Raw genomic sequence first — 25,902 nt, 5'->3', positions numbered from 1 at the left:
ACTGGGCGGGGCGGGGTGAGGGAAATGGGAGAAGGTGGTTAAAAGGTACAAACTTCCTATTATAAGATAAATATGTTCTGGGGATATAATGTACACCACGGTGACTACAGTTAACAGTACATTGTATATTTCAAAGTTACTAAGAGAGTAGATCTTAAAAGTTCTCCCCATAAGAAATAAAATTATAACTAGGTGAGGTGATGGATGGTAAACTTGCTGTGGTGATCATTTTGCAATGTATACATATACCAAATCACTGTGTTGCACAGTCTAACCTTATACAACGTTATATATCAATTACATCTCAATAAGCTGGGAAAACCCCCTAATCAGTCAATATAAAAACAGGATTATGTATGACAGAAAATGAGCCTTTATCCTGAAAGCTTCAACTGTAGCAGGCCAAAAAAGGAAACTATCCTAACCCAGGAGCAGGAATTTATAGGAAGACATTGGAGAATTTCACTCCCTAGGTCTTTTTCAGAGGACAGCAAAAATCTGTCCTCTGATTTCTTGACTAGGTAGAATGCTATCAAGAGGCAGGGCTATTGATTTCTAATGGTCCTATAGAATTTCATTTATAACATGACTTGCATACTTTACTTCACTAAAAAGCAGGCTACAGGGCTTCCCTGGTAGCGCAGTGGTTGAGAGTCCGCCTGCCAATGCAGGGAACACGGGTTTGTGCCCCAGTCCGGGAAGATCCCACATGCCATGGAGCAGCTGGGCCCGTGAGCCATGTCCACTGGGCCTGCGCGTCCGGAGCCTGTGCTCCGCAACGGGAGAGGCCACAACAGTGAGAGGCCCGCGTAACGCAAAAAAAAACAAACACACACACACAGAAAAAACAGGCTACAATACTTGAAGCTAATAGGATCCTCTCTTGAGGACTGCTCTGGAGGACATTAGTTCAAAAGGAAGGGCTTTCTTCTTTTATCATCTACATATCTTCCATAAGATGTTACAGGAAAGCCCGAATGAACTTGTTGGCCAATCAATACAACTTCTAAGAACTAACTCAAAAATGGGAGGCACAATAGATTCAGGTTATGTCTATAAACATTAAATCATAACCTTTGGCTCCATTGATTCCTAGAGGATTAATAGGCACTCGCCTTCTTGCTACTACTCTTGTTCTTCTAATATATTATTTATTAATTTGTAAAACACTTACTGCTATAGTATCTAAGTGCTAACATACAAGGTTAAAAACACTTATATTATTGAAACCCACCAACTAATGGAAACAAAAAATTAAAAAGAGAAAAAAAAAGATGCTGATGACTTAATGCAAGGCTACTGGGAGAGGGTCTAATGAGTGAATGGGTTTTTGAATCAAGAAAAATCCATTTAAATAAATATAAAATCATTATATGTACTTTGTCAGTAGTTAGTCAACCAGTTCTTGTTGAAAACCCAGTTGTATAACACCTTCAACAGGAGGACATAAAAGAGATGAGGAATCCAATTTATAACTCATAAAATGACAGAAGAGATGGGTGATGGTAATCAGTGAGATATGTAAAAGATGAGGCAGAGAGGGTCTGGTTTGTGAGCTGTATGCCCAATAAGCAATGACTCTGGAAAGATAAATGGGTGGTTGTTCATGGGCCTTGAAGGCCTTCCTAGTGTATAAAAAGGGTTCTGGGAGCTTGGAAATAAGAGAATCACTTCATTTCCCAGTTTTCATCATCCACCTTGGTTTAGCAATGCTTTGGGTTCTAGGAGGGAATGTGGTACCAGAGAAAGAGCCCTTCATTCTCTCTTTTATAAAATGAGGACAATATCCCACACAAGGTGTTTTGTATTCAGGACAGAATAAGATAAAATACATGCAGGTAAAGGAATACTAGTTACTAAATAATTGTTAGTTTTCTTCTGGTATGGTAGAGATGGCTACAAGATCTGCAATCCACTGAGAAGTGGCTGCCCAGCCGGGAGCTGACTACGTTTCCTAGTCCTACTAGCATGTAGTGTGGCAACTGACTAGTTCTCCCCAGTGGAATGCAAGTGGAAGTGATGTTTACTATACCCAGGCCAAGGCTGTTCAGATCCAGGTTTACCTTCTCTCTGCTCTTTCCCCATCTATCAGTTAGATGCAAATGATGCTGATGAGGCCCTAGATGATGGCAGAACCACAAGAAGGAAGACACCTGGGTTCCTCAATCATCTGTGAAGAGCCACTTGACAACCAGGAATACTTATGATTGAGAAGTACACTACTGTGTTAAGCCACTGACATACTGAAGCCACTATTTGTTACAGCAGCATATGTTACCCTAACCAATACAAACATGCTATAAAATTACTATAATAATAATGGTGAGGATGTCAGACATTGCATCAAACAAGCCATCATTAATGCTATTATGAAATCTTGAAAGGATGTTCAACATCATTAGCCATCAGGAAAATGCAAATCAAAACCACTATGAGATGCTACTTCACTCCCACTAGGATGGCTATGAACAAAAAGATAGACAATAACAAGTACTGGCAAGAATGTGGATAAATTGAAACCTTGTTACACTGCTGGTAGGAATGCAAAATGGTACAGCTGTTGTGGACAAGTTTGGCAGTTCCTCAAAAACTTAAACATAGAGTTACTATAAGACCCAACAATTCCACTCATAGGTATATATACAAGAGAACTGAAAACATATGTTCCCACAAAAACTTGTACAGGAACGTTCATAGCAGCAATACTCATAATAGCCAAAAAGTAGAAACAATTCAAATGTTCATCAGCTGATAAATGGATAAACAAAATGTGCTATATATATTCCTATATTATGGAATACTACTCAGTCATAAAAAGGAAGTGAAGTACTGATACATGCTATAACATGAATGAACCGTGAAAACATTATACTAAGTGAAAGGAGGCTGGAGCAAAAGATCATATACTATATGATTCCATTTATATAAAATGTCCAGAATACTTAAATCCATAGTGACAGAAAGCAGATTACTGGATGCTGGAGCTGTGGGCTCTGGAGGGAAGTGGGGAGACTGCTAATGGGCAGGAGGGTTCTTTTTGGGGTGGTGAAAATGTTCTGGAACAGTAGCTAGTCATGACGATGGCACAACTCTGAACATACTAAAACCCACTAAATTGTACAGTTTAAAACGGTGAATTCTATGGTATGGGAATCATATCTCAATTAAAATAAAAAAAAGAAATCTCAGCTATTTGCTTTATCTTGCCTCCCACAGCATCTGGCTCTACACAAAAAGGCACTGAGCTCTTTTCAGGCAATGACTGGGAAAAGGTATGAGGGAAGCTTCTAGGATGCTGCAGATGTGCTAATTTCAATCTGAGTGGTGGTTATATTCATTCTTAGCATGATTCTAAGCTGGTCAGAACTCAGAATCCTTCTGCCTGGCTTCACCCATAACCAGGTAAGGTCAAACAGAGCCCCAATGCCATATGCATGAAACGTTTCTGTTTCCCACAGGAGACCTAAGATACAAACTTTCCTTAGTTTAGGTAACAGTGTAACTAACATGGAGATGAAATAAATATTTAAAGGTAACCCTGAGAATGATATGAGGGTGGGGAATAGGTGAGAGTCTCAGAATACTACTAAAGTGTGTATTGCATCAGCAAAAATCACTAAGGAAGAAAAAAGTCCCGAAGGGGTAGTATGGGATGTGGGGCAAGGACCTGAGAGAGGATTGCATGTGAAAAGTGTCTTTGTTTTCCCTGCCTAGATACATGCCATTTTTAAAAATTAAGTTAAAACCACAAAATAAGAAATGCTTCTTTGGTCATATAAAGTAAATTCTCATCCAAGTACTTAATAGTCAAAACTGAAGTAAAGGATCATTAGAATGTTTTAACCTCCAAAGAAGAATATAATTTGGTGACCCCATGAATCTTCATTGGAACCTTCTGAATCCAGTGGAAAGATTGTCTTTTTAAAGTGGCATAAATTCCTGAAGGATGTAACTTACTTGCAGGTGACTTTAGTTCTGTCGGCTACCATGGTCCACTGCTGCTGGTTGGTGGAAACCTCGACGTAGTAGCTATAGCTCCGATCGTCACAGTCCCACAGTAATAACCTGAACAGGAGGAAAACATAAGAATGCTGTGAATGCTCCACCTGGCTCTTTCCTTAGGCTGTGTGCGTGAGGGGATCTATGTCTACTCTAGCCTTCCAACCTGTCTTCTTTGCCCACACACTTCCAGGACTAAAGAAAGAAAGTGAATCCCCAACGAAAGCATGCTGGGAGAAGGTGGAGTCAGCCTGCAGTGAGAGGCTTGTTTCTTTAAAAATTTATTTCACAAGTCACCCAACCCCAGGCGGCCTCTGTCCCCCAAGTAGCAAAGATCTTCTGATTGGCTTATCAGGGAGATGTCACCAAATCCTCCTTCCTGATTCTTCCAGCTCTCATCTCTTGGGCTGGGCTGAACAAAGGTAACACCCTTGAGACCACTGTTCATGGGGAAATCTGTGCTTTCTAATTGGTATTCTAAGTGGTAGTTACTAGTATGCCCCAATAACCTTAAACATGTTTCAGGTTCCTTCTCATTCTGACCAAACTTTCTGCATAGCTCTCGTAAGACTGCCTGACTGGGAGATACAGGCAAACATATATTCGTCAGTAAAACTTCTTATTTCTTAGAAATTGATTATATTGGTCCTGTTCTTCTTATCCCCCTTTTCAGCTCAGATAAGAACCAAAGTATTGACTACGTGATTTTATTTACTTGAAGCTCAAAAGAGACAAGATTTATCTATGGTGACAGGAATCAGAATGGTAGTTACCTCTGGGGGAGGGAATGATTGGGAAAGGGTGAGGGAACCGTCTAGGATGCTGGAAATGGGCTAATTTTGATCTAGTGGAAGTTACATGGGTATATACATGTGTAAATATTCATCAAGCTATTCACAAAAGGTTTGTGCACTGTATGTGTGTCATTCCTGAATTTTAAAAATAGAATAAAAAAAGAATCTAAATATTATAATATGGGAGCAGACCACAGTCCAGCCTTTTGCTTCTGACAGTGCCACTGTGGTGAGAGATCATTGTTTTCTATAATTTCAGCCTCAAAAGTCCTTCCCATACAAGATATCTATCTTATTGCTTTACAGTTGGGCATGCACATTTGTTTCCTCCACCAGCTAGAACAGAGTGAGCTCCCTGAAGACAGTGTCTATGTCTTATTGGTTTTTCCACACGCAGGACTTGGCACAGACTCTCACACAGAGCCTACACTCAATGAATATTTGCTGAGCAAATAGTAGATCATTTGTAACAATAACAACAATGATCATTATTATTATAATGGCCAACGTTTCTGTAATGCTTACCATGTACCAGGCCCTATGCTAAATGCTCTACGTAACTTATTAAATCTTTCCAAAAGTCCTCTTAGCAAGCATTATTATTCTCATCAAATTATATATGGTGAAAGTGAGGCTTAAAGCTGTTAAGTAGTTTATCTAAACTCAGTGAGGGTTCCAACCTGGTGTCCTGACCAAAGCCCCTTTCTGTACTCTGCTGTCAAATGTTTCCTTTACTCCCAGGTTATGTATCTGGGTCATAGTTTACAACCTATAACCCATCACTCTACAAAAGTAGTTTGTATTATTTCTCCTTAATCCTGCAATTACAATCAATGACAGTCCTTTGCACAAGTTCAGTTTAGTGTCACCTCTAAAGCTATTACTAAGGATTAGAAATGCCACTGTGTTCTGCTTTCCCCTTAGTTTCTGATTTTCAATTGTAATTTTGTTTGCTATCAATGATAGTACACACTACTTAATAGGTTAGAATTTATCTTTTAAGTAGAGAAAACTGTTAAAAGGTTTTGGAAAGCATAAACAGATGTGTAATACTGTACATGCTACTGATTCTCTTGAACTCACCTAAGTATTTAATCTCTCAAAGTACTCTGAATCAATCAGACAGGAATCCACCCTATTGTTTTTAGTGTCCAATAATTCTACTTTTAGATTATACCAGTGTGCGTGATAAGAAAGTGAATCATTTCCCTCATTAGTCATTTCCTCAAATATTACTCTAGTCTCTCAGCACTTTTATGCAGTTAGCTTATATTAATTTATACTTAGTAACTTTTAAAAATGTAATTTTTGCTTCTATGTTTGGCTCTCAGAATGAATATAAACCTTTTAGAAAGATCGTTGATCTCTCTGTTTTTAAAAAATTCTACTCCAAACATGTGGGCTCTGTTTATAGCATATGTTCCATATATGTTCTGGGCTGAAATCATTCATAACTCTGCCAGAGTAGATTAAAACCAGGAAAAAAAACTTCAAAATAATTAACCATTCTCTTTATTGAACAGCCCTGGTAACAGGCTTTTTGGGAGGTGACGTTGAAGCTGTTTCCCAATGGAATTTTGGATTATTTATGGAGAGCCAGGTTTATCATAATCCATATCATTCTGGATAATCATGAGTTAGTGCTTCTACCAGTGTATCCAAATGAAAATAATCAGTCCCTTTTGGGATAAAATCTAACCAGATCTTCAAATATTTCATGGAAAAATATTTTTCATGGAAAAATACTTTTCATGGAAAAATGTTTCATGGAAAAAGTTACAGTAACTTATTCTATAAAGTCCTCCAATTTCTTTCAAGGTAAAATGAAGATCACTTGTAATTCCAGTAATTTTGTAAACACATACACATGGTGCAAATTGCTTCTTTGCTTAATGACCTATTATGAATATCTTTTTTTTGCATCATCAAATATTCTTCCTCATCATATGTACTGGTTTCATAGAATTTCACTGTGTGGATGTCCCATAATTTACTTAGTCTCTTACTGTTGGACATTTACGTAGTTGATAATATTGCACTGTTATGAAACCTCTGTTATGAGCATTCTTAAGCTAAATCTATGGTTATTGCCTTTGAAAGTCGCTAGAAGCGGAACTCCTGGAGCAGGGCTTATGAGGCCTTGATATGTACTATAGAACAGCTGCACACCTGTCCCCTCACCTGCAACGACAGTCTGCACCAATTTATACTCACATTACCAGCAGTGTATAAAAACGCCTGTTCTGTGCATCATCACCAATATTGTATATTACCTTTAAAAATGCTGCCAATTTGATAGATGAAATATCTCTCATTATTTTAATTTGTCGTTTACTTATCATTGAACTTGAACGTTTTACCCATTTTCTACTTATATTTATCCTTTTGTTAATGACTTACAAGATGCCCTTTATATTTAAAGGATATTAATCCACTGCCTATCACAGTTTGCATGCTGAAGATACTAATTTTTATTAGCCTACTCTATCAATCTTTACCTCAATAATTTCTCCTGGCCTAAATTCTTTTTTCTGAACAGCAGCCAAGTGCACATACCAGTTGAGACATCTCCTCTTTATTCCTCTATTAAGAGTCCTTGGGGGCTGGAAATGCAGGGTCACGGTGACTCCTGAGTGGAAAAGGGACACTGATGGATCTCAGGTTGTCAAGCAAGGGCTCAGACTCACCTACACATAGGAGTTTTTAAGAGAGATTCTTTTCTTTAAATTGAATGAAAGATTCTTCAAATTCTATAGTGCTCTACAATTTTCAAAAATTTCACACACATGATTTCATATAATCCCATAATAGCCATTTTTAAATCCTCTACCCCTATATTGCCCCTCACCCTCCCCTTCCCCCCCCACTGGTAGCCACTAGTTTGTTCTCTATATGAAAGGGGTTCTAATTTATGTGCTAGGGTGCATATTTGCTTGGAATGTAGGCTTAGCCGGGAATGAAAACCCCTCTGTTGATTCAACTGAAAAAAAAGCAAGCACAGCTTAAGGACACTAAAGGAAAAATTGGCTCAATCTCTTTTTTGCCCATGGAGAGAAATTTTGTTCTAATAAGGCACAACTGTAAAGCCCACCAATTCCCTTCACTTCTTTCCCTGCCAGCAAAGTCTGTTCCCCTATCTTTGCACCTGCAACAACACAGCAATATTTCCGATTTGTAATCTGCCGGAAAAGGTCTGCCCGGTGAGCTGGCCCAGGACAGACACACTCCCTCTGACGTTAATTGAGAGTAGCTCCTTAAACATACCCGACATCCCCCCACCCACACATCAGAAGCCATTTTCAAAGGGGCTGAATAAAGGAAGCTGCAAGCCAAGATCTATTGATGCAGCTCAAATCTGTGTTTAGCTGTGGCCACAAACCCCTCCACCTAATGAGCACTGCATGAAATGCCTGGTGATATGAAATACCGTCTCCTCCATCTTCCTTATTCTCATTGTGGAATTTCCCTGAAAAGCAGTGAAGAGCTGGGCTTTTTTAAATTGATTAGCAGATGTGATTTTGCTTACATCTTCCATAAGTGCTCTGGCTGGCTGCATACCATTGATTACTGGGGTTCAGTTTACAGCAACTAATTGCTCTCCTTGCTGGTGTTTTGATACAAAATTCAATAGCGAATATGTTTTCAAAACTCTTGTCTTTGTGACTTGAGTCAGAAGTGACTTGAGGCAAACCCAGTGGACTGAGTTTTCCCTTTTTTAAAATAATTGCTCTCTCATCAGTCTGTGAAGAAAGTTTCCAAATTATAGCATTCTAATTGGAAAGTCTGCATTATGCATGCGATGACAAACTATGTTGTGCTGAATGGCATTTTTTTCATACTTTTCTTAAGGGATTAATTCTGTGCCAGATTGTGAACAATGGCTGAGGTTTAACACTTGAGATCAACAGCTTCTCCATTGAATTGGTGTCTTTTAGATCAGCAGCAAGTGTCTGTTTTGCCTGCTTCTAACTGTCCATTGTTCGTGGGAGACTCCACTGGAAGGCCAGGGGTCAAGGCTGCTGCTCTTGCTGAGTTTTCCCATTTGGGTGAAAACAGACAACTAAGGGAAGATCAACTGCCAAGATATTAGTCATAAAATAATAATTTATCATAAAATCCATTTCCAATCTCTCAAAGTCAAAGCTACTTCTGACCTCAAAAATTTGCACAGACTATTCTTTGTTAAAAATCTTCAGAAATTAAGTTCTTCAGAAATAATTGTCTTCCATTCAACAATTCAACAAATATTTATTGAGCACTGACTAAGTGACATTAGGCAAGTTGCTCTTCTAGTTCCAACATTTTGTAATTTTCTGCAACAGCCTATGCAGTACAGGGGTTTGGGGTTTTTTGGGGTATATCTGTCCTTTATGTAGTAACTCCTCTTTATTTCTCTCTCTCTCTCTCTCTCTATTTATTGGCCGTGCCGTGCAGCATGCATAGGATCTTAGTTCCTGAACCTGTGCCCCCTGCAGTGGAAGCACAGAGTCTTAACCAATGGACCGCCAGGGAAGTCCCAGTAACTCCTCTCTTTGAGAACTATTTCTGGCCCAACCTTGAGGTTATATGTAGGGGGTTCCTGAGTTCTGTAGACCCAGTTGCATTACAGGAAGACATATGACCCCTGGTGGGCCAATCAGATTTCATATCAAAAATTTAGAATTATGTAAGATTTTAGCATAATTGGCTCTGTTCACTTAAAATGATGATAAAAATGTAGACATTCTGGAGTGACCCTCTTTCATCAGAAGCTCAAAGAAGTAAAGAAAGTCATCTGCGGTGAGAAGCAAGAAGACAGATGGTATGGCCCAGGGAGGGCTGTCTGGGTCCCTCGCAGGATTCCAACATCTGATTTTAGTCCCTATGGGAGCCACCAGAGTTCCTGCCCTAGTGTTCCATGAGAAATTTCCCAATCACTTTAATAAACTCACCATTTAGGACTTAAGCCATCTTTACTTGGTTTCTGCAGCTTGGAAACAAAAGGGCCTAAGATAAGTTCCTAGCAGAGTGCACGAAAAGAGCAGACATTCCGATGATGAGGATGACAATGATGACGGGATGGCTACGAGACCAGAGAGACTATGCAGTGAAGAACAGGGGTGGTGAGGAGGCTCACTCTGGACAGCAACCTTTTCATTCAAACATGAAGGAGATCCCTTGTGGAAGCCAAGAGTGCGAGGACTGCAGTGTGGGGTGAAAAGGCAAAACAGGTGTTGGAATAGGCTCTGTGAGGCTGGCCGAGCTGCAGGGAGGGGCTTTCGAAGATGGAGCAATCAGCGTGGGTTGTGACTCTCTTCCGCAGTGGCACCGAGGGAACAGGAGGGAAGAAAGCAGGATCGACAGTGACAAGGAAGAGACAGTGCAGGATCGGGGAAGTGAAGGGTAGTTAAGAGTATTTACCACTTCAGGCTGCTGAGGAGTTAAGTGGGGTCAGAGGGGGCTGACTACCTTTCAGAATAGAGAGGGACGGGAGGTCATGACGCAAAAGAACGGATGTGATGGGCATGAAGGTGAGGGAGAAAGGTATGAAGTTCTGGTCACAAGGGAAAATTTCAGTGCTTTCACCTCATTCAGAAGAGTACAGTTCTCACTCTTCTGAATGAGGAGCAGAAAGACAAACATCATGTTAGAGGCTCTGTTTTAATCTCTGCTATTGTGAGGCAGGAGGGAGCCTGTAACAGCTGCCAGAAGTCAGTACAGTTTCAGAGGAACAACTTTACTGGTGAGAAACTGGGATTTTCCCAAAGATAAGAGGGATCCTATTGTCAGCTGTCACAGGGTTCAATTATGTAGCTTCCTCCTCAGGTGGGGAGCAAGGTCAAGCTTGCTGGAGGCCACAGGCCCAAAGTGAGATTCTCAGCGGGAGACTGGAACTGAGAGCCAGCGCTTTAACAATGCGTGTGCAGCGGACCAGGTAGCTGCCCTGCAGATTCCGGACACGGGAACCCCTGAGGAGCAGCCACCACGGGGGCCCTGCCTCTAAGTGGGCCACAGCCTCTCAGGGCAAAGGGGACACCAGGAGAAGAAGAAAACACAGACTGCTCGACAGATGGAAGGGGAACTTGGGAAATACGTTAGTCAGAGTCCACGTACTGTCTGACGTTGTTTAATCTCTCATATATCTTAGAGAGTGACTTCTCTAAGAGAGGAAGAAATAATGACACTGGCTAAATAATCTTCTTTTGCAGCCGGCAAGGGAAAAGGTAAGCGCAAGCTCTCGGCTGTCTGGCATATGCAGCTTCTGTGTTTAGTCACTGAAGCCCCAGGATGAGGAAAGGTGAGGTTATGTGTACACGCAGGCTCCACCGCATAGGCTAGTTCACTGAGAAAGGGGGGATAAAAGGAGGGGCCTTCCTCCCATCAAATCTTATGTTCTGTACAGTATAGTTCAGGTGAGTTATCTGAAAGTGGAGAAATGCCAGTGGAGAATATACCTGCAGGATACGGCTACATGGAAAGCTGGATGGGACACAACTTTGAGACAATACAAAACTACCAACTTTTAACAGCTAATTGAGACCATCATTTCACTCCTTGAAGGGACTAAGTTTTTAATTTCAAGTTTTAGGTGATGACATAAAAGGTAACAGCATACTACCAAACAACATGGCTGCAGCTGCAATATTCAGAAAACACTGAGTGTGGAAAGAATGGTGAAGAGCTAATCATAATCTCACCTCACATTCACACAGACCTCAACGGTTTCAAAATGTTTTTGCATACATTATCGCATTTGGAAAAAAAACAATTTATAATCAGCACATTTCCTGCTTTCAATGCAAATCTATTTTTCTAAGTTACTTGGTTAATTCTTTTACATGAGCTAAACATTGAATAATCTGTAAAAAAGATTGCTTGGGCAATCACTTGGCAAACCCTTTATTAATAAGAAAGTTTTGGCCTAGGCTTAGATTTCATCCTACACAGTCCAATTTGATGAAAATTCTTTCATTTTATGTTTTCAGTGTGGATATATGAGAAAATTTTGTCCAGGCCAAACAGCCCTTGAGAAGAAAAGCAGTTTTCTTTTATTTTCCAAGGTGACTCTTTTCAATACAGCCCCTTCCTTAAGCGGGATGTTGGCATCAAAAATACTGGGAACCATTTCAAACGGTCTCGTTATATTTTAAAAGACCGTTACAGACCTCTTCGGCAGTGGCAGACCTCTTCGGCAGTGGCACGCTAAGTAGGTATGCGGCCTTTACAGATCTCTCCCTGCGTTTAAATTTGGCGTCATCAGTTCCCCTCTCCGCAGCAAGGCTAGCTTCCTTGATCTCAGCAGCTTCCTCATCATGACGTGTATACAGTCAGTGAGCTTGGCCCGATTTGGCTCAACAGTAGGATCGGAAAAGGATGTGTAAGAGGTAGAAATGGAGAGGTCCTGCCCAGACCACAGGGCTTAGCTCCTTAGGGATCAAGTCCAGCTCCATTTCAGCTTCATTTTCTATTAGGGGCTGTTGTGATTTTAAAAGGTCAGAATCAGTTTCTTCCGTTAACAGCTGAAGGCAGTATGCATTTATGTGAGCTTTCCTTTCCCCTGTCCACAATTCTATGATATTATTAGGAGAGTGAGAAGAAGGGACAGGCATGTTAAATAGCTCCAAACTCATTCATCTGTCAGTTGAGTGGTAGGGGTTTTCCTTCTTGGATCTTTACTTACACCTCTGACCCTTGTAGAACAAGTGGCCCCAGTGTGGCAGGGGAGCAAAGTCACCTGGTTCCAGGTTCCCTGCATAACACCACCCAATCCCCACCCCACACCCCCTTCAGCTTGCAGGACCAAGTCCAGTCAGGACCATGCATGGCTCGTCGTCCCCAGCACAGTGCCTTACAGATCATAAGCTCTACTGGATTGAACTGAAGGAGACGTGGGGACAGGACAGGAGACGATGATGGAAAGGAGACGGAACTACAGGTAAATCACCCTTCTCACATTATGAGCTAGCAGCACAGCATCTTTTTTTTTTTTAATTTTTAAAAAAATTTTATTTATTTATTTTTTGCAGTACGTGGGCCTCTCACCGTTGTGGCCTCTCCCGCCGCGGAGCACAGGCTCCGGACGCGCAGGCTCAGCGGCCGTGGCTCACGGGCCCAGCCGCTCCGCGGCATGCGGGATCCTCCCGGACCGGGGCACAAACCCGTGTCCCCTGCATCGGCAGGCGGACTCTCAACCACTGCAACACCAGGGAAGCCCCAGCACAGCATCTTTTAAGGCTCTATAGCCTGAGTTACATTTCAATCCGAACACACCCCCAGCCAGTCCTCTACCTCCACGCCCTTCTGGAGAGTCTCAGTGAAGAGATAATTTATGAAATGTACCAACTCTGACTACTATTTCATTTTTTTTTTTTTTTTTTTTTTTTTTTTGCGGTACACGGGCCTCTCACTGTTGTGGCCTCTCCCGTTGTGGAGCACAGGCTCCGGACGCGCAGGCTCAGCAGCCATGGCTCACGGGCCCAGCCGCTCCGCGACATGTGGGATCTTCCCGGACTGGGGCACGAACCCGCATCCCCTGCATCGGCAGGCGGACTCTCAACCACTGCGCCACTGGGGAAGCCCCTACTATTTCATTTCTTGAGCTCCTTCTCCTGCCCCTCCTCTGACCACTTGCAAATATGTGCCCACATGCACACAGCCTATGAAGCACCAAGAAGCAGAGCCAAAGGGGAATTTAATAAGCTCTACAGTTCCTTTTCAGTCCCTTGGGTCAGGTTTTCATAGGAATCTGTATCTGTGGGAGAACTCACACTTTAGCTACAGGCAGATCTCTGTATTCTCTCAACCTGGTGATAAAGGGAGAGAATGGAAGGGCAAAACAAGGTGGGAAGGCTAGACTCCGAATACTATAGGCAAGAGAACATTCCAGCAGGGATGAACTACAAGGCAAAACTCTTCCTATTCGGTCATGTAATCTCTTTATTTTTGTTCTCACCAAATCTCTTCTCTGGTCTCTCTGAACACTGCCAGTACTATCTTCCCACAACTCTCTCTTTCTTACCAGCCTGACCTTTCCACCTTTTCACCCAAATCAGATCTGGGTTTCAACCTTTGCTCCAGCTTCGAATCATCTTCTTTTCCCCACAGGGCACCCTCTACAAAGTTCTGAGCTCTTTCTGAAAATGATTTTAAAACACTTGCCCATCCAATCTGAACCCCCGTGCTCCTTCCGCAGTACCGCGTGTGCTGGCCCTGGCTCATTCCTCCTTCAGATCCTCTCTCCACTAAGTGGCTGCTTTCCTCCTGTTGCATTCCCAAGTCTCGTATTTATCCCGTTAGGTCCTGCAAGAAATGCTTTCCTGAGCTCTCCCTCATATTCACCCGGCCTAAATTTCTTCCCTTTAAATCCCTTCTCTAATGAACTTCCCTCACGAAATTCTTCTGTGAAGGCTTTCACATGAAAACGACTACACTCTAAAACAGAAAAATAAAACTATAATAAGTTGCAAGTGCTATAAAATTTAAACACTTAGAATAAGTAGATTATTCTATTTGAAGTTTGAGGTATTTGACAAATCATAATCCTCCATGTGGTACATGATATACCATTAAAATAAAGACATTAATGAGAATAATATTATAATAATAGCATCTTCTTCACAAATATGTAAAAGTGAGAATCCTAACAATGGTAAGTACTTATGAACAAAAGATAATTAATCAATTTAATAAATAACCGTGTGATAAATCTTTTGAAGAATGGCAAAAAGCAAGAAAAAAAGTGAGATTTTACGTAATTTTTTTATAACGGCTAGAGGGAAAAACAGCTAATTATGTTTTTCAATGGAATTCTTTTGATCACCGGCCACTCAGAACAGTTTTCTTGATCCAGGTCTTCAAAGCTGGGATCATAAGTTTTAATTCAAATGTTTTCAACTGAACATTAATAACTCTAACTCTTCTAACTGCTACACAGCCATAATTAAATCAAACTGGTGTGGGTTACAGGACCAAAGCCTAAACGGGCAGTTGCGTTTTTTTTTCTGGAATCACCTATGCTATTTCCCCAGAGTGGGAGGCCCAGGCAAAGGCTGTGAATGGGATGGGGTCGTGGGTTCTCTCACTTCTGCAGAAGATGTGAGGGTGCAGTTTCTGTCTCATAAATACTCACCAGAATTGCAGAATAGCTTCTCCCCCCTGCCTCCCACGTTTGTTTGGTTGAAGGATCGTCAGACAAGAGAAAAACACTCACTCTTTGGAATGTATTCTGCATGAGCTGCCTTTTTAGAAATAACCCTCCCAGGTGCTGACATGAATATTCACAAGAGTATGCCGGGCACAGGGGCCAGTCTCCATGCCATGTACACTAATCCTTCAAAATGTATTCCAGGCAAGCTACCAGGGTGAACTCCTATACAGGAACTGGGCTTTCAGGTGATGGATATTGGATGGCTGAAAGGAGAAAATCTGAGTGAAGGAGGCAGAGATGAATAAATCACTCATATCCATCTAAGGCCCTGCTGCAGCGAGACTTGCCACTTTGACTCAAGCACAGCATGAGGCTTCATTAGAATACTGTACTCTGTGAATTAAACTGTTTCTTTTGTTCATCTGGCTTATCCTTCCTCATCAAGAAAAACAAACATTTACCTCCCCTGTGCCCCACAGCCCTATCTGTTGGACCCCTTTTTACTTTCTTCTTGCTTGGCTGATAGGACCTACACAGGCATCCCAAGAACACAGTTCTGGTACCACGCAGGCACCCAATGCAGGCATGCGAGCGTACACACACACACACACACACACACACACACACACACACAAACACCTCACACCACCCCACTTTACATCACTACCCTGACTCACATTCAGAAAGGTATAGGCAGAAAAGATTAAGAACCTCACAAACCAGGGAAGGAATCATGCCCAAAGTGGTGAGATCACAGACTTCTCAGGATCCTCCCACTCTGGTACTGAATCCCCAAGATCAACACTGAGATTCATGCTGAGGGGACCTGGCTAAGGCATAAGGGGACTTGGTTAAGGCAGCCGGTCTGAGTCACACATGAAACTGTCATAACTTAACACTCTTCAGACAATCAATGTTTAAGTGTCAGGGGCAGGGAGATATCTCTGGGGGTCATTTCCCAGGAGCTGGTGCTAGAACTGTTCCAGCTGTAAGCACCGTTCGTGCCCTAATAGCTTAGGGCATTTAGGAGCTTGGGGGATCCTGGCAAGTCAAAGGAAGAAGGAATATGAGCAAGGAAGAAGAAAATGGTGTAGCTTCAGTGACATTCTAGATCAAGTTATCTCCTCAGCTTATTTGGACCACAAAGGGCTCCACTAACTCTCCTTCAGCCTCTGATGGACACAAGGACATTCCAAGGCAATATGCAGCAGTGCCATCAGATGGGACAAGAGTCCCAACTCTGCTTCTAATTTGCAACCTTATCCTCTCAGATTTATAATCTGTTAAACGGGGTGTGAGGGTAGCGGAAGAGAGGGAAACAGATTCTAACTTGGATGATCTGTGGTTCCTTGTTTCTTTAATTTTTTTTTCTTTTAATTACAAAGTAATACATGATAGATCCTTTGGTACTTCTTATAAAGTATCCATAATAAAAAGGTGTTTACTAAATGCAAAAAACGTAAACCAATATTTTCAAAAATATTCTTTAGTAGCAGAACCCCTTTTACAAACAACGTCTTAGAAGAATATCAATACCCATAACAGATAAAAGCAGAACTGCTCTACTAAGGTCAGCTTTGGGGCTGAAGCCTCATCTGCCAGACTTCCTACTGTGGCAGACCCCAGGCCCATCCCCCATAAAACAGAGAAGGAAAAACCACTGGGTCATGGTGTATATCTTGACCCCAAACTAAATGCTGATATTAATGTTCATATCTTTTAATAACAGGCTTATAAATATTATTATTCACATTTTTTGAAACCATGAACGGCAAATGAGTTCCCTAATTCTTCACTTTTGCCTTTATGGACTAGAGTTCTTAGTGAGGAAAGGAGCTGAATAGATAGAGCATTGGTAAACTATGGCCTGTGGCTGCCTCTTCTTGTAAATAAAGTTTTAATGGAACACAGCCATGTTCTCTCACCAGAGTTGAGCAGTGGTGACAGAGACTATAGCATACAAAGCCTAAAGTTACTATCTGTCCCTTTTTGGAAAAGGTTTGCCAGTGCCAGGAATAGACAGAAAACTAAAGCTCTTCTTACTGAACAGTAAAGATTTACGGCACCAAGGTAAGAAATAAAGATATAGTTTAAAGCTGAGCTTAGCCCAGAAATGGCTAAAATCCCTTTATTCTGTTGAAAGTGTTTCAATAGATTTTCATGTAGCAAATTCCACACGGAGTTTTTAGATTCTGCTATAGTCCTAATCCCATCGCTGTTACTGTGACAACTGTACCGATAATTCTTGGCTTGCTTTTCACCCCAAGTTTCTGGTATTTCTGCTAAGAGTAAAAGAAAAGGAAGGAAGGAAGGGAGGGAGAAAAATTCCAATTAAAAATGAAAACCTGAAAATTCCATTCCCAAACCCTCTCTGTTCCCAGAACTGATGAAGTGCCCAGGCGCTACATTCTCAAACTGAAGATATTTGCAAGCAGAACAGACACTGACCACCACCCTCCAGATCTCTACTAAATAGCATGGAGGCAGCAGGGTAGGGTGAAGAAGTTATAGAGACGTTTAAAGTCAATAAGTAATACACACACAAAAGTTATAGAGTCAATAAGGCAGTTAATATGACAGCAGTAAAACACTAATATCTCAGTTATCTGGGAAGATGACATCACAGACTAAGCCACACCAATTAGGTAGACAGGGTTGTTTATTGGTCACCAGGAGAAAATGGATTTGCAAGGCTCTATCCCCTTGCTATCTCTCCAGTGCTGTCTAGTGTGATTATAAAAAGCATCTTACAAGAATACCTGACCAGGACAGTCTATGACCACAAAACAATAAAAACATTTTGCTGCTTAGTGTTTTAACAAAACTACTCATTTGGAATCTTTAATGAAACCAGTTTTAAATGGATGACTCTATTTCCATGTTCTTCCCAAATAGTCCCAAATAATCGCCGTGAATTCTCTACTTTTTCCCTGAGTCTAAAATATACAGCTAAAATCTCACTATAGTGAACACAATCATGACAAAGCAATTTACCTATTCTACTAAGAATGTTATTATCAACAAGATATTATTTATTGGGTCACTGCCAATTCTCAAACAATTCTCTATAGATAATGCTTTATCTATTCCGAATAGGACTATCATGAGCTTCCTAATAAAGACACTATTTGATTATAGATGTTTATTATTATTTTAAACCTTAGAGAAGAAGTGAATACAGAAAGTGAGATATCAAGAAGAAAATTGACAAGGGTTTGCATTAGACATCGGGGGACAATTAAATGATATATGCCTAAGAGGATTAGGAACAAGATCTATTATCTTAGACTGCAACTACTCCTTCCCACAAGGTTCTTGAGGTAAGTACATGCCAAGGAAAGTCCCAGCAAGTGGGAGGCAAAGGGACACTTTACTGCTAGTAGAATTTTTGACCCAAAACCCTAATCAAAAGGCATAAGCACTCCTTTTCCCCAAGTTGGTTATGCCTGAACAGCTTCACCCAAAGCAAGCTAGGAGGCCTGTTCTGTCCCTTTTCCACACCCAAAACTTATTCTTGCTTTTTACCACTACAATTTAAGGAAGGATCAACCCAATACACATTTTAGTACCACCAAAACAGAGTGAGTACAGGAGAGATCATGGTCCCCTGCTGCCTAGCACTGAGCTATCCCTGGGTTGAGGCAGTAATCTTACCTGGCCACCCTAAAAGATAGAAGAGGAAGTAAGAATGCCCAAGGAGAAGAAAGGATAGGTATGCTTGTTGTGAGGACAGAAGAGAGGAGAGAGAGAGATGGGGAGAGGTAGGAACAAAGAAGGAGGACAGGGCCTCTTTCTAGGAGAATTAGTCCTGGTCCATCCCACTTAGGGCCTAGTGGAAGACAAGAGACACAAGAAGTGCTTCCACTGAAATGTGGCCCACTCTTGTTCCTGCCAATTCATGCATCTGATCAGCATCTCCCCCAGAAAGGGACTAAATGCTTTGACCATAACTACCATTTTGGGGAGGAGTGAAATGGGGATCGGGGAAGGCACAAAGAAATGCTGGTAGGAAAAGCAGAAGGTATTTTAATTTTTTCTCCCAAGATCTAGAATTGTGGTATTGCTATAATCACCTTCCCGCTTACTGTACTTCACATTTCAAAAGTTCCAGAAACTAGAAATATTCATTGTAATCCTACAAACACCACATTCCAAGATTTAGGAGGAAAAGACTGGAGGTAGTATGACAGTTATTCCCCAATATCCCCTTAGAAAATCAGAGGTCTTTTAATGTATCTTTTCATGCTAGGGCTGATGGGCATGAGTGTTTTAACTCCAGATCTTAAAAACTGAAAATGTGGGGCTTCCCTGGTGGCGCAGTGGTTGAGAGTCTGCCTATCAATGCAGGGGACACAGGTTTGAGCCCTGGTCTGGGAGGATCCCACATGTCGCAGAGCAACTAGGCCCGTGAGCCACAAGTACTGAGCCTGCGCGTCTGGAGCTTGTGCTCTGCAACAAGAGAGGCCGTGACAGTGAGAGGCCCGCGCACCACGATGAAGAGTGGCCCGTGCTCGTCACAAGTAGAGAAAGCCCTCGCACAGAAACAAAGACCCAACACAGCCAAAAATAAATAAATAAATAAATAAAAATAAAATAATAAAATTTTCAAAACTGAAAATGTTATTTCCAGCAGGACTTTTGACATAATTTAATCTACCATTTCAAAATAACATGGATAGGGCTTCCCTGGTGGCGCAGTGGTTGAGAGTCCGCCTGCCGATGCAGGGGACACGGGTTCGTGCCCCGGTCCGGGAAGATCCCACATGCCATGGAGCGGCTGGGCCCGTGAGCCATGGCTGCTGAGGCTGCACATCCGGAGCCTGTGCTCCGCAACGGGAGAGGCCACAGCAGTGAGAGGCCCGTGTACTAAAAAAAAATAATAATAAATAATAACATGGATACACAGTGAAATTTCTGATATTAGAATTTTATATGTACAGAAAAAAAGTCAAGTCCCTATAACCTGGTTAGGTAAACAGGTATTTTGGTTAATCAAATATGTCTGGTTAACAGACTCCATATGGATTGACAATTTTAACAAAAATTCAGAAATGTTTAAAATAAACTTAACTAGAGTAAAACCACACCAAACAAAATTTATTCTCCTTTTGATCAGAGGGTACTTGGGATCTTGCCTGCCTCCCAAATTTTATTAGGTGCATCCACTATCACTCTGCTGGTAAAGCATGAAGATCAGTCACAGTAAATTAAATGCTAGGTAACAATTTGTAACAGAAACTTAAAGTTTTTTTCCAAGAGGTAAATTTCATGAATAAGAGATCAAAGATATATAATCAGTAATGCTTCTCACTTTGGAGCAGAATTACCCAGTAAGCAGATATAGGCTTTTTATTTACAGAAAATTTTTGAAGCTGAGAATAATATAAAATACAATTATTATATTTACTGTTTTAGATGCATCCAGAAGCTGTGGGCATTAAAAAAAGTAAATGGAAAAAAAACCTACTGAATTATACATTTTATTTTATTTATTTATTTATTTATTTTGCGGTACGCGGGCCTCTCACTGTTGTGGCCTCTCCCGTTGCGGAGCACAGGCTCCGGACGCACAGGCTCAGTGGCCATGGCTCACGGGCCCAGCCGCTCCGCGGCATGTGGGATCCTCCTGGACCGGGGCACGAACCCGCGTCCCCTGCATCGGCAGGCGGACTCTCAACCACTGCGCCACCAGGGAAGCCCCTGAATTATACATTTTAAATGGGTAAATTGTACAGTATATGGATTATATCTCAATAAAGCTGTTTTTTAAAAAATATGGAGATCTATAAAAATTCCAAAGTAGATGTGAAATGTCAAGCAGGAGGTAGTGTCTGTGGCAGAGTTGTTGACTGGATGAGCCAACTCCTTACCATGACCCTCAGCTTCTTTGCCAGACGTGCTAGGACTGACTGCATGACATAGTTCTGCCTGATAACTAAATGGAAGTCGGCTAGGTGGGGCTTCAAATAAAGCTTTGGCTTTTCCTAATAAAAAGAGACAGACTTGACTGGCAAGGCTCTTTACACTTTTACCACTTTGCCCTCCTTCTTCCTGCCTAAATGCAGATGTGGTAGGTAAAGCTGTAGCAGCTGTCCTGTTCTCTGAGGCAAAAATACAAGTAGAAAAGACCAAGAAAATCAAAGAGCTCACTGAATTGCAGAACCAATCCTAGCAGCCACCCACCTGTAGACTTTTTGTTATGTGAGACCGAGACAAACAAACAAAAGCAAAACAAAACCAAAATAGTTTTAAAAACATTTAAAAAGGCTTTCTTGGGAATTCCCTGGTGGTCCAGTGGCTAGGACTCTGCAGTCTCACTGCCGAGGGCCCAGGTTCAATCTCTGGTTGGGGAACTAAGATCCCACAAGCCACACGGTGCAACCATAAAAAAATAAAAATAAATTAATAAATAGTCTTTCTTAATCAGGTTCTTAGTTATTTGCAGCTAAATGTAAGCTCCTTCGGAGCATATGAGGGCTAGTAATAAAAATGAATTTTTATTCATTTATTTTTAATGTGTCAAGTCTTAGCCATAGCATTTAATGAAAGGTTCTATAATTTATATCCTTAAGAAATGAGAGTGGGTTGAACCAGAAGCTACAATGCCTTCTCTCATTTTCTTTTTAAGGCCATAAGAGGCTCTGTAGGATTGTGCAACAAACTGGAATCTTTGAAGGAAGAGTTTTAGCACTGGTGGTATCACCACGTTGATGGTAGAGAAAAAGAGAAGGAACTCAAATTATACTGTAGTCTCTTCACATCTTAAATGGAGAAGCGAAGCAGCTAAAACTCCAGAGCTACTGAAAGACATGGCAACTAAAAGGACCATTAAATTGTATGGAAAATCTAAACAGTCTTGACTGGTGTTTGGTTACAGTAAAAGGATAATGTGGCAAGGGTGGTAATGTCATAATCACTGAGGGACATGGTTTCAGACGTCATAAGTAAAAGGAAGAAAGAGTATCCTTACCATTAGGTCTTAAGGGCACAGGAAAGAAAATACAGGCAGAAGTAAAAGCACACTCTGCATTTATCTATGTAACCAATACTCCTTATACTGAATCTGACACATTGTTGAAAGAGGTAACAAAGCAGAAGAAAAAATGATTCCTCAGCGGGAGCTAAGGCCCTGAGTGTCCAGGAAAGTTGCTGAAAGGAGCCCTTGAGGGGTACCAACCAGCCTGTCATCATAATCACTTTTCCTAAGAGAAGGATGCAGAATGGAAGTGGATGGATGGGGAAGAAGCAAGAAGGGGAAGTGGAAGAGTTTTTCTTGTCTCAGTGCTTCTGCTTGTTCTTCACTAAAGATACAAGAATGTTTTGGTCAAGTGCCTCTGTGGTTACCAGGTTACAAAGGGCAAAGTTTAAAGAGAGAGGGAGAGACGGAGAGGAGAGAGAGACAAGACAGACAGACAGACATCAAGTGCTACCATTATGCACCAAAAGCATCTTAACAAGGTGACAAATTGGGGCTCCTCGGGAAAAAAATTTCTCATTTAAGAGTATCTGAGGATTGAAGGTTTTGAAAGATAGATTACTGTTTTGGATTAATTCAAGGAGTAATTTCTTAAATGAAGGTGACCCTTCATCAGATTTCAGAATAGCTTCATTTACTTAATACTCAAAAGATAGATTCAAGCAATTTGATGTATTAAATCTGTAGAAATTTTGGTGAATTTGCTGAAAGTCCTATGCTTCTGCTACCCCTGAAGAGAACAGCCACATTTCTGTGATCCTGTATGGCTGATCTTGGGGGAAGCAGTGTTTGGAACATCTGTCAAAGTAAAACCACAGAAGGAGAAGGTTGATGCTTTCCATTCATTTGATCCTCCAAGGTGAATGATTCCAGTTTTTAAAATGATTGTTTACAGCAATACTGGTAAAGTATTTGTTTCAGAGGGGTATCAAATGAACGATTCTGGATAATTACTGAACATACATTTGTGCATGAAACATTGTGTCAAATGGGGTGATATCCTCTGTAAAAATGTCTTCTTGATGGGTAATCTTTGAAAACTGAAAGGATTTTTCTTTTCATGTATTCAGCTATATTTTATGATGACTAGTTGTCAACTCCTCTAATCGCTCAAGAAAAATAAATGGTTGACATGTGAGGTAAATCAAACACATACACACTTTTGGGGAGAGCATTTAACCTTTCCTGTTTTTCCAAAGAACATCTGAATTCTAGCCCCCCTCCTGTATTTTTAACAAGCAATTTAGTTGCCATAGCAATACTTTCTGGTTTTGAGATACATCTGGGATGAAACTAGCTGAGACATATTTACCATTCGCCAAAACTCTGCTGTTTCCAGGCTCCAGGATTTCTGGTCGCCTTAGTATTCATGACAGTTCAGACTCCAGCATCTACTGAGAACCACAACTATAATTTTTTATTCAACAATTTTTCTTGGAACCAGAGTTCTGAGGTCTGAGGGTGATAAGAGAAGACTTTAGTGCGATGCAGATAGGCTGTGAGAGAAAAAACGTTTGGTAAATAAATCATGGATCAGCAAGACAAGGAAGAACTCCTTGGTTCAGGGCTGTGACATGACTGATATGAAGCAAATTTGGTAAAATATCTTTCCGATTTTGACTAGAATTATAGGCAATCTTAATCCAAGCCAGAGGAGTCATATTTTTAGAAGTTTGTTGTATTCTTTAGACTATAAAAAGGAAACTTTTCGCTCTCTAGGTTGCAAAGAAGGGTGTTCTAATGTAAATAAATGTATGCCTGCCTGTGCAGCACTCAGATAGAATGAAATGGAAGCAGCATGAAACTTGAGGCAAGAGTCCTTACCTGTGCTCCTGTCAGCACCTAACACCAGAGTTTCGTCTTAGTCATTTGCTGGAGGTGCCAGATCTTTAGCAGTTTCCTCACATATACTTAGAACAGACACACTGAGCAAATATGATGTCCAATTTATTTGATAGACAGAACTCCCTTTAGTTGCACCAACATTCTATGTTGTCAGCTCAGTCAATGAGTGTTTATTGAGTACTCACAGCACAGAGTACTGTACTAGGCACTTGGAAATCATTGCAAAGACCCAAGTCCATCGCAATACTACAATCACTATCTTCAACTTGAGATTATCTGTGGTTCTACAAGAACTTGAGGGCTGCACAGACGTAAAAATACTCAAATAATTACAAAACATCATTTGAGTCATTGGTTCAATTTCTCTCCCCACCTTCATGGACTAAGCCTTCATTTGGAGCTATTAAACAGGACACAAAATGGAATGGTTTGTGATTCCTCTCCTTTTTCTTTTCTGTGCTTATCCTTGGGAGGGAAGTGGATGAGCAATAGCTTGGCAGGGTGGTCAGCAGTGGGAAGAAGGAAAAACAGCAGTGAAAAAGGGATTTCTGATTTACAAACTGAACAGATAATCTAGAATGGTTGCAGCCACACAATAGTGAAAGGGCAGCTGAACTGGGTGTGGGCTTAACAGCTCCAAGAGAAGGAAGTATATGCTGGGATGAATAAGGAGCACAGCGACATATCTAATTTTTTTTTAAAAAGGATTAACTTTCTATTGCTTTATTTTATCTATGTTTAATAACTGCAAGGCATAAACTGATTTGTGGTTCAGAAATTCTGTGCCAGATTAACTTTTATAAGTGGTAGAACTGGGTTTTTTTTCCTATTGCAAAGTAAAAACCTCCTCCCGACAGACTAAAGAGATTATGGATACCCACCAAGAACATACTTTGGGTTAGATCCATTTTGTCCTAACATATTATATTCATATAACATTTTCCAACTGAGGAACTCAAAATATTTTTGTGTCATTAACTCCTTAATCCTCATAACACCCAGAGAGACTATGGGTTTATTTAGTTGCATCTACCTGCACTGTTTCATCTTCCAACAGCCTACCTACTCACAATTAGGTTAGTTAAAGCATTACGGGTATTTTACTTACAGTACTGCATTATCAATTACAAAACCATCATTTTCAAGCTAATGTAAGAATTGTTAATTTAATTGACTAATAATGAGGGTTTCAACAAAGTGCTGTCACTTACTAGCTGAAAAAGACTGGGTAATACACATGCCTAATGCACAGCATATGTGATTTCTCATACTAACCTGAAAATACTTAAAAGGATATCATGATTAGCAAGTAGAAAGATAATAAGTCTTAAACTAAGGCGACAGAGGGACTATAAACTAAGACTTAGGTAGATTTGGTTAGTTACTATGTGGTCGTTTTATGTGGTCAGGCCTCTGAAGATTTCCTGTTATTTAAATTTTAATGTTTTTAAAAAAAGCATGAAAATAATATAATTACTACTAGTTACCCACTTTTAAGGCACATTCCAGGCAACTTCTCTCTTTTTCTCTCAAATAAAATGAACAAGTTACACTGTGCCTGTAAACCTAGCAACAAAACAAAGACAAACTCCTTTATTTCCAAGTTATACTGCCTGCTCTGGCTCTTGGGAAAGAGAAATAAACACCAAAGATGGGGAGAAAGTTTCATATAAACTGCAAGGACTAGGACGCCTCCCGCTGTCTCTTTCCTGGGAGCTGACTGGACAAAGGCTGGTCAGGAACAAAGAAGGTGGCTCCTAAAGGCACGATGGCTCCCCAGCTCCTCCCCTCCTCTCCTCAGCAAAGAAAACTCTCCTCTAATGGTGCTAATGAAACACTGGGATGGGTTTGTGGTGGTGGGTGGGATGGTTTGGGGAGCTGGTGACTGAATATAGAAACAGTAACAAAACATCTCAGGGATGTCACCTCTGCAAGTCACCTCCATCGCCTTGCCTCTTACTCTCCTCCCCTCCCTCACTCTACTCCAGCCACCCTGGCCTCCTTGCTGCTCCTGCAACCTGCCTCACGTGCTCTGCCTCGGGGCCTTGGCACTCTGCCTGTGAGGCTCATCCCCCAGGTCCCCCAATGGCTTACTCTTCCCATCCTTCAGGCTCTGCACAGTGAGACCTTCCTGAACACCCAATCTAAAGCTGTGCTGTCTC

At 41.1% G+C, this 25,902-nt stretch overlaps 1 protein-coding gene across 6 annotated transcripts in view; it reads right to left on the bottom strand.

Moving 5' to 3' along the window:
* Positions 1–25,902, bottom strand: part of BTBD9 (BTB domain containing 9) — a 412,514-nt gene that overhangs the window by 74,737 nt on the left and 311,875 nt on the right. For 4 of the 6 annotated variants that reach the window (XM_079932926.1, XM_079932925.1, XM_079932927.1 and 1 more), the window contains one exon: positions 3,958–4,065. In XM_079932926.1, coding sequence (XP_079789052.1) covers positions 3,958–4,065 — 108 coding nt within the window. Of the gene's footprint in view, positions 1–3,061; positions 4,066–7,361; positions 7,423–25,902 lie in introns of those variants that run through there. The other 2 variants (XM_079932928.1, XM_079932929.1) reach the window with 2 other exon arrangements.

The sequence above is a fragment of the Stenella coeruleoalba genome (genome assembly GCF_951394435.1).
Source record: "Stenella coeruleoalba genome assembly, chromosome: 10".
Classification (NCBI taxonomy): domain Eukaryota; kingdom Metazoa; phylum Chordata; class Mammalia; order Artiodactyla; family Delphinidae; genus Stenella; species Stenella coeruleoalba.
Note: the sequence above shows the minus strand (reverse complement) of the source record. Positions and strands in the feature narration are given on the sequence as shown.